At 37.9% G+C, this 14,576-nt stretch overlaps 1 protein-coding gene across 2 annotated transcripts in view; it reads left to right on the top strand.

Annotated features, from left to right (window-relative positions):
• Window positions 1–14,576, top strand: part of WDR7 (WD repeat domain 7) — a 329,543-nt gene that overhangs the window by 35,069 nt on the left and 279,898 nt on the right. For both annotated transcript variants that reach the window (XM_065406020.1, XM_065406019.1), the window contains exon 12: window positions 10,907–11,102. In XM_065406020.1, the coding sequence (XP_065262092.1) occupies window positions 10,907–11,102 (196 nt within the window). The remainder of the gene's footprint in view (window positions 1–10,906; window positions 11,103–14,576) is intronic.

Below are 14,576 nucleotides of genomic sequence, written 5' to 3' on the forward strand. Positions count from 1 at the left end.
ACCCCTAGGTGGCCTTCTGAAGGATTGAACTCACAACCCTGGGTTTAGCAGCCCAATGCTCAAACCACTGAGCTATCTCTCCCCCCTAGTAGTAGAAGGGAGTGTAAGATGGACATTGGGGCAGCTTTAAATAGTCTTTCCCTTCCTGGTAGCATCCCTTGATATTTTGCAATACTTTTTTTTGGCTGAAAAGGTTGGGTACCACTGGAAGGAAGTCATATGACCTTGCCAACTTCCTGCTATCTAAGTTTTTTTTTCTCTTCCTTTAGTTCGGCACTGTTCTTGGCTAAGCAGTTCTGCTTTATTCTTGTTCATTCCCATATTCATAATTGAGGTTACGGGCAATAAAGAAAAATTCATGGAAGCTCGTGACCTATCCGTGACTTTTACTAAAAATACGCATGACAAAACGGGGAGCTGCGGGGTCCCTACACCACCACGGTGGCTCCAATCTGTGGGGTACCCCCGCTGCGGCTGGGAGCTTGGGGCCCCCACCGTTCCTAGCCGTCACAGGCAGTGGGGGGACCCTGCAGCTCCCAGGTGCTGCCAGCTAAAGTCATGGAGGTCTCTGGAAATCACGGATTCCATGACTTCTGTGACCTCTGTGAGAAAATCGTAGCCGTTATAAACTCCACCAGACTTCCCTCCTAAATTAAAATATTTTGCTGAGAGTGAACTTTTTATGACCAGATTTTAGAATCCCTGCCAAAAAAAGAAAAAATTCACAATAGAACGACTTACAACTAGGGCTGTCGCGTGATTAAAAAAATTAATTGCACGATTAAACAATAATAGAATACCATTTATTTAAATATTTTTGGATGTTTTCTACATTTTTAAATATATTGATTTCAATAACAGCACAGAATACAAAGTGTACAGTGCTCACTTAATATTTATTTTTGATTACAAGTATTTGTACTGTGAAAAAATAAAAGAAATAGTATTTTTCAATTCACCTAATACAAGTACTGTAGTGCAATCTCTTTATCATGAAAATTGAACTTACAAATGTAGAATTATGTACAAAAAAACTGCGCTCCAAAACAAAACGATGTAAAATTTGAGAGCCTGCAAGTCCACTCAGTCCTACTTCTTGTTCAGCCAGTCACTCAGACAAACAAGTTTGTTTACATTTGCAGGAGATAATGCTGCCCACTTCTTGTTTACAATGTCACCTGAAAGTAAGAACAGACGTTCTCATGGTACTGTTGTAGCCGGTGTCACGAGATATTTACGTGCCAGATGCGTTAAAGATTCTTAAGTCCCTTCATGCTTCAACCACCATTCCAGAGGACATGCGTCCATGCTGATGATGGGTTCTACTCGATAACAATCCAAAGCAGTGCGGATCAACACATGTTCATTTTCATTATCTGAGTCAGATGCCACTAGCAGAAGGTTGATTTTCTTTTTTGATGGTTTGGGTTTTGTAGTTTCCGCATCTGAGTGTTGCTCTTTTAAGACTTCTGAAAGCATGCTCTATACCTCGTCCCTCTCAGATTTTGGAAGGCACTTCAGATTCTTAAACCTTGGGTTGAGTGCTGCAGCTATCTTTAGAAATCTCACATTGGTACCTTCTTTGCATTTTGTGAAATCTGCAGTGAAAGTGTTCTTAAAATGAACATGTGCTGGGTTATCATCTGAGATGGCTATAACATGAAATTTATGGCAGAATGCGGGTAAAACAGAGCAGGAGACATACAATTCTCCCCCCCGGATTTCAGTCACAGATTTAATTAATGCATTTTTTTTAATGAGTGTCATCAGCATGGAAGTGTGTCCTCTGGAATGGTGGCCAAAGCATGAAGGGACATACAAATGTTTAACATATCCGGCATATAAATACCTTGCAAATGCCTGTTCTCACTTTCTGGTGACATGTAAATAAGAAGTGGGCAGCATTATCTTATCATAGAATCATAGAATATCAGGGTTGGAAGGGACCTCAGGAGGTCATCTAGTCCAACCCCCTGCTCAAAGCAGGACCAATCCCCTGACAGATTTTTGCCCCAGACCCCTAAATGGCCTCCTCAAGGATTGAATTCACAACCCTGGGTTTAGCCGGCCAATGCTCAAACCACTGAGCTATCCCCCCCCCTGTAAACAAACTTGTTTGTCTTAGCGATTGGTTGAACAAGAAAGTAGGACTGAGTGGACTTGTAGGCTCTGAAGTTTTACATAGTTTTGTTTTTGAGTGCAATTATGTAACACACACAAAAAATCAACAGTTGTAAGTTGCATTTTCACAACAAAGAGAGTGTACTACAGTACTTGTTTGAGGTGAATTGTAAAATACTGTTTCTTTTGTTTCATTTTTACAGTGCAAATATTTATAATAAATATACACTATGATTTTAGTTACAATACAGAATACAATATATATGAAAATGTAGAAAAATATCTAAAATATTTAATAAATTTCAATTGGTATTCTATTGTTTAATAGTGTGATTAAAACGGCGATTAATCGCAATTAAATTTTTTTAATCGCGATTAATTTTTTTTAGTTAATCGTATGAGTTAACTGCAATTAATTGACAGCCCTACTTACAACCTTAACTAAAGCAGGACAAATGAGTTGCTGTGTTTTGTAATAATTACAAAATAAACCTTAAAATTTCTATCCCTCCCCCCAGTGTTCAAGATTGGCATCCTTTTCAGGAAAAGAACACATGCAGCATATTGATTTGAAGCAAAGGTGGTAATATCCTCTATAAAACTAATTTCACAAATGGAAGAATTACTGCTAACTTAATGACCTGTTTGGTTGTGCATCAATAGATGTGCTTAAAGACCAAAGGGCCTAAATGATACATAAAAAGTGAAGGGGGAGGGGGTATAGGCATATTTGCTGAATGCCTGGCAAACATCCGTTCTGTTGAGCATTTGAGAGCTAACTGCATTATGTGCTGATCACTGAATCATAATATCTCTGTTTAGCTGGTTCGATAAAGTCTCACTTAACCTTTGACCAGAGCACTACTATTTATTGCAGTGTGTATGCAGATTACACTTTACGGCATGTTAAGTGAAAAGGAATTTTCTTCCAATTATTTTTAAAATCAAACTCTATGAGATCCTACAGTCTGACATGAATCACTGTTTGTTTCTTGAAGATGTTGTCAATGTGTGGATTTTTCATGTGTGGATTATTTTTCTCAAATTTTTTAAAATAACTATTACATTTTTACACCAAAAGATAATGGATGAAATATAGTAATAAGCATGGATTCTGGTTTTTAAATGAATGATTTTTAGTCTAGGCTTTTTAGTTAAATGTAGACATTTTTAAAATATAGTTTAATTACACTTTCATGAATGTGCTAATCTTGGCTGCACCAAGGAGCAAGCCACCCTAATGTAACAGAAGATGTTTCCCATGGTCTTAAAAGTGTATTTTTCCAGCAGAAAAAATAATGAAGCGGCTGAGGGTCCTGGGCACAGGATTTTGTTCCTTTGAAAAAGAACTCTGTTAAAATCTTTTAGAAGGTTATAATTGGACAGGAAGCTGGATAAATGCAGTGTCAGCATAAATGCATGAAGAAAAAGAATTTTTCTTGCATATAAAATGCCTTATTTCACAGGATCCAAAATATCATTACAAATTATACATGCATCACTACTGAAATGCATGTTCGTGAGTGAATAGCTTCTGACACCTGATGCACAACACGATACACAACAGTGTGTGGAGGGAATTTTAGCTAAGCTCACGGAGGCAAGCCTTATAGAACTTTTATTGTCCATGTTGAGCATAATTTAGGTACTTACATATTGTAACTTGTTAAAAATTGTATTTTCTATTATAAATCAGAAGGATTGAAACAATTCGGTTGTCCTTTATTTTGCAAAGACACTTGCATCAAAATAGTTTATGATCTTTAATAATGCTCCTTCAGGTGCTATTCTTCCATTCATTGTCTTTCTGTGCTGCTATTAGAGGATTTCTTTAGAGAAAATGTCTTTCGAGGTTCTTCTCCATTTGTGATTTAATTCCTTGAAGGTTATTTTTTACTATGTTATTTCCTGGGATAGTTGTAATAACATATAATAAGCATTATTTGGTTGATAATTTAGTGTGGACATTTTGAGATTACACGTTACTCTTTGTTTCATTCTATATTGATTTTTTTTTTTTAATTTTGTTTGGCATCTACTTTTTAAAAAAATGATACTGTAGTGACACGAGCTACTGTTTTGTTACTTATGATGTTTGGCTTATCACAAGAACTGGAAGTTAAATATCAGAATATTTGGAATCTCAGTGATGCCACCATTGCCTTACACTACATGGCCCTGAGCCTGCAAACACTTATTCATGTCGTTGACTTTATATACATGAGTAGTTGCACTAACTACTTATGTGTGTAAGCCTTTGCATGATCAAGCCTGAGCTTGATGATAATCATACTTAGCTGTGTTCCACTCCTTTGCAGCTATTTTCAAATAGCTCTCCAAAAAAAAAAGTAAAATATATAGAGGGCACTCTCACATACTTAAGTTAGCAAATGTCCCATTCTGAGTACCGAATACCAATTTTGGTGGGAGACGCTTATTAAAATAGATCTAAACCTGGCATAAATTATTACAGATATTTTAATGGAACACTTTTTGTATGAATTGATGAAGCTGATAAATTGTCAGTAGAGACTTCCATTATTTAAGGAATACTTTGCTTTTGCTTTTTTAATAAGCTTGTAATGAATAGCATTTAGGGTCTAAAGAGAATAGTGATCAGAACAGTTCAGTTGCTGTATGGCCCATTATTTCTGTTTATGTATATTGAGTGGTAAATTGATAAATAATTTGTTGCCATCATTTCTAAAAGGCCTGTATTGTCCCGTGCCTTGTCCTTTCAGATGTTGCTAATGGAGGTGTTCAAGCCACCATTACTGGAGATGTAAGGACAAGTTAGATAAAGCAGTAGTGAGACTAATATTGTAAGTATTAGGGCTGTCAAGCAATTAAAAAAATTAATCACGATTAATCGTGCAATAAATCACACTGTTAAACAATCATAGAAAATCATTTATTTAAATATTTTTGGATGTTTTCTACATTTTCAAATATATTGATTTCAATTACAACACAGAATACAAAGTGCACAGTGTTCACTTTATATTTATTTTTATTACAAATATTTGCACTGTTAAACAAAAAAAATAGTATTTTTCAGTTAACCTAATACAAGTATTCTAGTGCAATCTCTTTATCATGAAAGGTGAACTTATAAATGTAGAATTATGTACAAAAAATAATAGCATTCAAAAATAAAACAATGTAAAACTTTAGAGCCTAAAAGTCCACTCAGTCCTATTTCTTGTTCAGCCAGTCGCTCAGACAAACAAGTTTTGTTTATATTTGCAGGAGATAATGCTGCCTGCTTCTTGTTCACAATGTCACCTGAAAGTGAGAACAGGTGTTCGCATGGTATTGTTGCAGCAATGTCGCAAGATATTTACATGCCAGAGGCACTAAAGATTCATGTGTCCCTTCATGCCTCATCCACCATTCCAGAGAACATGTGTCCATGTTCATGACAGGTTCTGCTTGATAGCAATCCAAAGCAGAGCAGACCGATGCATGTTTATTTTCATCATCTGAGTCAGATGCCATCAGCGGAAGGTTGATTTTCTTTTTTGGTAGTTCGGGTTCTGTAGTTTCCGCATCTGAGTGTTGCTCTTTTAAGACTTCTGCTCCCTACCTTGTCCCTCTCAGATTTTGGAAGGCACTTCAGATTCTTAAACCTTGGGTCAAGTACTGTAGCTATCTTTAGAAATCTCACATTGGTACCTTCTTTGCATTTTGTCAAATCTGCAGTGAAAGTGTTCTTAAAATGAACAACATGTGCTGAGTCATCATCCGAGACTACCATAACATTAAATATATGGCCGAAACATAATCAACGAGCGTCATCAGCATGGAAGAATGTCCTCTGGAATGGTGGCCGAAGCATGAAGGGGCATACGAATGTTTAGCATATCTGGCATGTAAATGCCTTGCAATGCTGTCTATAAAAGTCCCATGTGAATGTCTGTTATCACTTTCTGGTGATGTTTTAAATAAGAAGTGGGCAGCAGCATATCCCGTAAATGTAAACAAACTTGTTTGTCTTTGCGATTGTCTGACCAAAAAGTAGGACTGAGTGGACTTGTAGGCTCTGAAGTTTTACATTTTGTTTTTGAGTGCAATTATGTAACAAAAAAATCTACATTTGTAAATTGTTTTCACGATAAAGAGATTGCACTATAGTACTTGTATGCGGTGAACTGAAAAAAACTATTTTATTTATAATTTTGTTTTTTACAGTGCAAATATTTGTAATAAAATAATATAAAGTGAGCAATGTGCACTTTATATTCTGTGTTGTAATTGAAATCAAAATATTTGAAAATGTAGAAAAAACATCCAAAAATATTTAATAAATTTAAATTGGGATTCTATTATTTAACAGTGCAATTAAAACTGCGATTAATCGTGATTCATTTTTTTGAGTTAATCGCGTGAGTTAACTGTGATTAATCGACAGCCCTAGTAAATATGCTTTCAAACTGGAGAGGGATCCGAAAGAATGATCCTCACAAGCTTTTATGGCATACCTACTGTAATTCTGATGCTTATGGTGCTCTGTTGATCAGCACTGGGCCTGATCTGTGCCCTGTACGTGCATCTAACTCCCTTTGATATAAAAAGAGGGTTGTGATTTTTATAGAGTTTGAACTGTGCATTGTGCTTTACAGATATCAAAGAATTCATAGGGTAGGTTCTTGACCCCATTGATATAAAAACTCATGTATACTTTGGTGGGATAAGAATTTAGCTTATCCTGTATATTCTAAATTATGTTTATGCAACACTTATCGGCGTGTGCTGTAATTTACTGCCAGGATTAGGTATTCATTGGTAAATAGAAGTTATATTTTGTTAATCAATGGACTTCTGGAGGTAATGATTATTATGGGGGTTTGGGGTCCTAAACTGGTTGGACTGATAATTTGATGACAGTAACTTCAGCTGCTATTGTAAAATGACTTCAACCTAATTCAGAATTCATTTGTTGTATGCCTACTGCCATTCTTTAGATCAGTACCTCCTAAACGGTGAGTCCAGACATACCAGTGAGTCGTGAGAAGTTTCTAGATCATAGAATCATAGAATATCAGGGTTGGGAGGGACCTCAGGAGGTCATCTAGTCCAACCCCTAGACTTTATCTAGAGTTGTAACTTCTGGGGGAGGGATAGCTCAGTGGTTTGAGCATTGGCCTGCTAAACCCAGGCTTGTGAGTTCAATCCTTGAGGGGGCCACTTAGGGATCTGGGGCAAAAATCAGTACTTGGTCCTGCTAGTGAAGGCAGGGGGCTTGACTCGACTCGACTCAGTGACCTTTCAGGGTCCCTTCCAGTTCTATGAGAGAGGTATATCTCCAACCCCCTGCTCAAAGCAGGACCAATTCCCAACTAAATCATCCTAATCAGGGCTTTGTCAAGCCTGACCTTAAAAACCTCTAAGGAAGGAGATTCCACCACCTCCCTAGGTAACCCATTCCAGTGCTTTACCACCCTCCTAGTGAAAAAGCTTTTCCTAATATCCAACCTAAACCTCCCCCACTGCAACTTGAGACCATTACTCCTTGTTCTGTCACCTGGTACCACTGAGAACAGTCTAGATCCATCCTCTTTGGAACCCCGTTTCAGGTAATTGAAAGCAGCTATCAAATCCCCCCTCATTCTTCTCTTCTGCAGACTAAACAATCCCAGTTTCCTCAGCCTCTCCTCATAAGTCATGTGCTCCAGCCCCCTAACTTTTTTTGCCCTCCACTGGACTCTTTCCAATTTTTCCACATCCTTCTTGTAGTGTGGGGCCCAAAACTGGACATAGTACTCCAGATGAGCCTCACCAATGTCGATTAGAGGGGAATGATCACGTTCCTCGATCTGCTGGCAATGCCCCTACTTATACAGCCCAAAATGCCGTTAGCCTTCTTGGCAACAAGGGCATACTGTTGACTCATATCCAGCTTCTCATCCACTGTAACCCCTAGGTCCTTTTCTGCAGAACTGCTTCCTAGCCATTCGGTCCCTAGTCTGTAACAGTGAATGGGATTCTTCCGTCCTAAGTGCAGGACTCTGCACTTGTCCTTGTTGAACCTCATCAGGTTTCTTTTGGTCCAATCCTCTAATTTGTCTAGGTCCCTCTGTATCCTAGCCCTATCCTCCAGTGTATCTACCACTCCTCCCAATTTAGTGTCATCTGGAAACTTGCTGAGGGTGCAGTCCACGCCATCCTCCAGATCATTAATGAAGATATTGAACAAAACCGGCCCCAGTACTGACCCTTGGGGCACTCCGCTTGATACTGGCTGCCAACTAGACATGGAGCCATTGATCACTACCCGTTGAGCCCGACGATCTAGCCAGCTTTCTATCCACCTTCATCCATTCATCCAGCCCATATTTCTTTAACTTGCTGGCAAGAATACTGTGGGAGACCGTATCAAAAGCTTTGCTATAGTCAAGGAGTAACACATCCACTGCTTTCCCCTCATCCACAGACCCAGTTATTTCCTCATAGAAGGCAATTAGTTTAGTCAGGCATGACTTCCCCTTGGTGAATCCATGCTGACTGTTCCTGATCACTTTCCTCTCCTCTAAGTTCTTCAGAATTGATTCCTTGAGGACCTGCTCCATGATTTTTCCAGGGACTGAGGTGAGGCTGACTGGCCTGTAGTTCCCCGGATCCTCCTCCTTCTCTTTTTTAAAGATGGGGACTACATTAGCCTTTTTCCAGTCATCCGGGACCTCACCCGATCGCCATGAGTTTTCAAGTGACGCGGGCCGAGGGATGTGCTGGTTGTCCTTCCCGTAGCCCTCATTGGCCTGGGACGGCGAACCGCGGCCAGTGGGAGCCACGATCGGCCAAACCTGCGGACGCGGCAGGTAAACAAACCGGCTGTATCCGCAAAAAGAACAGGAGTACTTGTGGCACCTTAGAGACTAACAAATTTATTAGAGCATAATAAATTTAGCCCACAAAAAGTAGCCCACGAAAGCTTATGCTCTAATAAATTTGTTAATCTCTAAGGTGCCGCAAGTACTCCTGTTCTTTTTATATTTATTTGGGTACATGATGTTATTTTAATCTCAAGACTTTACTCTAGAGTTGCTACTTAGAATACACCATGGTACACTTGCAGGTGGTTGGATTTGTTTTGATTTTATATTCTAAAGGTTTCTCCTGTCTATTTTCATCTGAATAAAATCATATGTGCCAGTCTCTCTAAGTACTATGGTCTTCATTTAGGGAAGCATGTGTTTCAATCCCTATTCAGAAAAACAATTTACACACATGCTTAAGTGCTTTTCTGAATCAGGGCCTGTATCTGTTGTGGCAAACAATACACAATGATGTAAATACTTATGGAGTCTGTCTCATTTACTTTAATTGTTACTGGATGTTTATGGCTCCATTCAACTTGTAACCGTTTAAAAAAATTAACACTTGCCCAAAATTAAATGTAATATTAAATGTAGTTTGCAATGATGCTTGAATTTAAAGGCATAAAAAGAAATTGTTCAGCAGTATCTTGCTTATCGTATTCCTTTCTATTTGAATTATTTCTGATGGTGTCTCTATATGTTGATTTATTGATTAGTTATAAAGGCACATTTTTGTGTTTTCAATTATGCAAACATTAAAAGAACCACAGCCAGTGGTAATAAAGAATAAGATATATATATATATTTTTTTTACAGAAAATCTTGTTTTGGCAAATCACCTAAACACTTATTAATTGCAAATTGAAAGCTTCAGGAGCAATATATGCTTGTTTGATAGAAATTCCCCTTTGTCAGCTGTGTTTTTTGACCTTTAAAAAATAGGAAATCGGAGGTGCAAATACCTTCTTCCTATCATTTCCCCTCCTACAGCAAAGTTGTGAATTAATAGATTTACTAAAAATACTGTTTTAGGCTCTGATTTTACAAATGGCTCTACTTAGGCAGACCCCCAAGGAAGTCAGTGGGAAGCTGCATTGGCACAGAGATTTATAAATGCAGAGCTCCCTTCTGGATCAGGGCTGTAGTGTCGTTCCCTGTATTGGCTCATGTTTCATGCTGTAATATAATAAAATGAAAACAAAGATTCTTTTGAGAGTAAATAATCTGTATTTATTTTGAAGGTGAACTATTTTGTCAAATGGCTGAATTGTTTTTAAAAGACTGCAAAACTGTTCAAAGACATGCTTATTTCTTGTTCTCATTGCATTAATTTTGCAGCTTTTCAGAAAACATCTCAGTAAGTGTTTGGATGAGATGCACTTTAAAAAAAATGTATTTAAACCTTATCTCAAAATTTTCTTCTAATAAGGAAAAATGTTAGGTAACTTCAGTGATCACTTTTTAAGAACAAATAAATGTATATCAAGGTTTGAAAAGTTCAGAGCCTCTTAATGTTAGTTAAGTAACATCATTGGTTTTGTGTAGTGGTTTTCAGATACTTCCATACTGAGACTCTTGTACCATTAAGCAATATAGGAGAGGCACAATGTTCATTATCCCCTAACACCTGTTCACAACCTGCCTAGATAAGCAAGTATGTTCAAGTGGTTAAGAGGTAACTTCCTAAATTCTGTTCCCAGCTCTTCAATATGTGCAATCTTTAGCAAATCACGTAAGTTCTCTGGGTGAAATCCTGCACCCATTAAAGTCAAATGGGAATTTTGCCATGAACTTTGATGGGGTTAGGATTTCACCCTCTGTGTCTTATCTGTAAAATGGGTAATGGTAGTAATTACAAAACTCACAGATTGTTAAAGTTTGTTTGTTTGTTACTTAGATCTCTGATGAAGAGTGATATGGAAATGTAAAGTAATCTTATTATGATCAAGACACATTTTATTTTTCAGGCAAGAGTCCAGCACTGCATCTGCTCAGTAGCCAGTGACCATTCAGTAGGACTTTTGAGTTTGCGAGAGAAAAAATGCATTATGCTGGCATCTCGTCACCTTTTCCCTATTCAAGTAATAAAGTGGAGGCCTTCAGATGATTACCTGGTGGTGGGATGTGCAGACGGATCTGTGTACGTCTGGCAAATGGATACTGGTAAGGTCAAGTGCAAGAAACTGAACAAAATATCCCTTCATTTGGAGCTAAATTCTACTTTTTTGTTCTAAAAGGTTTGTCTAGCTTTCCATCTGCAAGACAGATTGGCATGACACCAAACATACATTATCACATGTTACTTTTGGGAAATATGGCTCTCTAAATATGGAGTATATCTAGGATTCTTTGGTGCCACAAGCTCTTACATACATTCCAGTAGCTGAAACCAATAATTAGTTCTTGATCAGATTTAGAGAAATACAGTTAACCGTGGTTATTTCCCCCCCACTTAATTTCTTATTTATCTTTAGGAAAGCTAGTCAATGCACTTGGGCTGGCAACTACTGGACACACTGATGTAGATTTCAGTAACTGTCTGTTGTTTTCGTTTGTCCTTAACCTTGAAGTAACTGCTGAGTAAGCACAGTCTAGTGGTTAATCAGCAGGACTTTGAGTCAGGAAATCTGGACTTTTATTCGCAGATCTGCCATTGACTTAACCTCTCTGTGCTTCAGTTTCCTTATCTGTAAAATGGGGGATAATCATATTTACCTGCTCACGGGGGTGCCGTAGTTGATTTGTAAAGTGCCTTAAAATTATGTGATGAAAGGTGCTCTATAAGCTGTTCTAAGTAAGTAAGTAAAAGATAGATAATACTCAAAATTACAGCTTTGAATTCAATTGGAAGCATTTAAGAGGATGAGAATGAGTTTTAAATAACAGAACAGACAACAGTGTATAAAAGTGATAGATATGATGTAGAAAATGTATATATTCTAAGCTGTTACAGACATAGAAAGGAAATAAATCAAAATACGTATGCCGTGTTCATCTGTGGAAAGCCATCCTCTCGTTAAACCTACCACTGTAGTGAATCAGTAATATGCACATCTTCAAATAGACAGTTAGCCTGGGTGACCTGATTCATCACATTGTTGGGGGTGGGGGGGAAACATTACAGTAACAGATATCTTTCCCTGATAGGGAAAGAAGAGGTGGCTTCTGAACTTCAGGGGAAAATATGAAATGTACTAGAAGGGGAAAAGGAAAGCACATCATGAGGTCTTATGAAATATAATTGGAACAATAACAGGACAGTGCAATAAGGAGAAAATGTTTGCGTGGAACCAGATTCTTCCAACCTAGCAGATGAATGTAGCAAATTGTGAAAGGCTTTTTTCGTTTTTGACAGTCTGTGAACTTCTCTTCAAGGCAGATCTTTCTTCATATCTGATGTCGTAGCTAGTTAGTTTTGTTGCTGTGTTGCTTTTCTCTCAATACATGATACCAGGTAGAAGCAGGAGGAGTTCCTGCAGTTGTGCCGTCTATTTATCATTACTTCACAGTCTGAAGTAGAAAATAACATTATCTATTGGGTTATGTTGATGATTTCACATACTGTTCAGTGTAACAATGTGAATTATACTTTCATGTACCAGCAAAGCTTTGCTTACTGAGATGGAGGCTTCCATCTGTGTTTCCACTAGGGAAAGGAGCAGTTTTAAATCTCACTGTGAGGGGGTGCAAATGAGCTCCACGTGAGGGGGTTGCTGCAAGGAGGAAGTGAATAAGCACAGTTGTCTGGCTACTATGCTCATGGCTTTTCCTGGCAACGTACACTGATTTATGTAGTTGTGCTGGCCTGTGTGGCCACCCTGGCGTAGGAGAGGTCATGGCTTCTTGTTTTGCTTCAATCCTTTGTGACCTTTTCAGTGCCTGGGCTCTCACCCACAGTTTAAATCCTGGTGTAACAGGGGTTACGTAAGACATTAATAAGCTTCTCAAACATCATTAACTGAACTGATACATATAATATTCCTGCTACCAAAAGTGTTTCCACAGTAGGATGTGGTTTAATATGAAAAGCACTTATATTTCTATTAATTGAGATTATTGAGCTAGGGAGAAATAGGTTGGTTTTTTTACTTAAGATGCTTTGGTAACTTATTTTAACTCGAACTGGGGCATGATTTAAAAAACAACAACCCAGGTTGCAAGCAATTTTTTAAGTGATCTTATTGTAGGTATGTAATTGCCCAAATTGGAATTTTGCAGGGATACCATAACATTTCCATCTGTGCAAAAAAACCCAAACAAACCCCAAAACCAAAAACCTTTAATTTTCACTCATAGTCCCAATTTACTAGTCAATTACTATTAGCCAGGATGGGCAGGGATGCAAAACCATGCTTTGAAGTGTCCCTCGCTTCTGTTTACCAGAAGCTGAGAATGGGTGATGGGATGGATCACTTTATGATTACCTGTTCTGTTCATTCCCTCTGAAGCACCTGGCATTGGCCACTGTCAAAAGACAGGAAAAAAGTGGCTAAAAGATCAGTCATATACCAGATCATATACCAGTCAACCATTTCTGTCATAACAATGTTCTACTGTGCAAATATCCCAGCACCCGTTGTTCCAATATTCCAAGTTCAGTACAGGAGTAACTGGGTGAAATTAATATCCTATGAGATCGGCTTGAATGTATCACTAGGAAGGTACTGGGGAAAAGAACTGGAAACATTTTTTCCTATAAATTGGGACTCCTCGTAATGTCAAATCTGAAAAGGACTTCAAAGAACATCTTAAATGTCTTTAAAAACATGAAATGTACTATTGGTCCTAATAAATATTTCAAAGCTCCAGTTTTGAAGTCACTTTTTTAATCTAGTCCCACCGCTGTGGTTAAAGACTTTTACCCTTTGTACTTTGACAGGCTGCTGGTACATTATTCTCTTTTGAGGACAAGTCATGACATAAAGGGCATATTCAGTTATGTTTTTTATATTCTTTAAAAAACTTTGCCTTTAAAAACTTCAAATATAAAGTCTTTAGTTACTTATATAGCAGCATCTCATTATGGTACTGGCCCAGAAAGAATGCAAGTACCAGCAACTTTCTAGAGAAGGCATAGTGGCCAACATATTAAAAAATGGATGGCTAAAGCCAGAGATATGGATAAAGTGACATGATATTTTTTTCAAAAGCTATGAGTACCCAGCATCTCCCATTGAAACATCTTGAAGTATAGTTTTGCATTGAGGGTGTGTGTGTGGACACGCCTATATGCACATATATAAAATTACATCCTGTTTAATGAAACTAAAGATTGCAAACACAAATGCTCAAAAGTTAGGAAATGCCAGGATTAAAGTTGCTTGGGAAACATTAATTCAGACCCTCCTGAGACACTGGATTGCAACCCAAGAGAGCTGGGTTCTATCCCCAGCTCTGCCAGACTTCCTATGTGATGTTGGGCAAGACTGTATCATCATTCATACTCACAAGGAGCTGAATTAGTGTTTCTCAAGCAACCTTGATTCTGGCACTTATTAACTTTTGAGCACATAACTTTGTTTTTTAAAATGAATGTGCCAAATCTGTGTACACAGCTGTATTATCAAGTAATAACTAGATACTACTGATCTCCAGAGCTGGGAGTAGAACCTAACAATCCAGGCATCCAACATTCCA

The sequence above is a fragment of the Emys orbicularis genome, chromosome 6, assembly GCF_028017835.1.
Source record: "Emys orbicularis isolate rEmyOrb1 chromosome 6, rEmyOrb1.hap1, whole genome shotgun sequence".
NCBI lineage: Eukaryota > Metazoa > Chordata > Testudines > Emydidae > Emys > Emys orbicularis.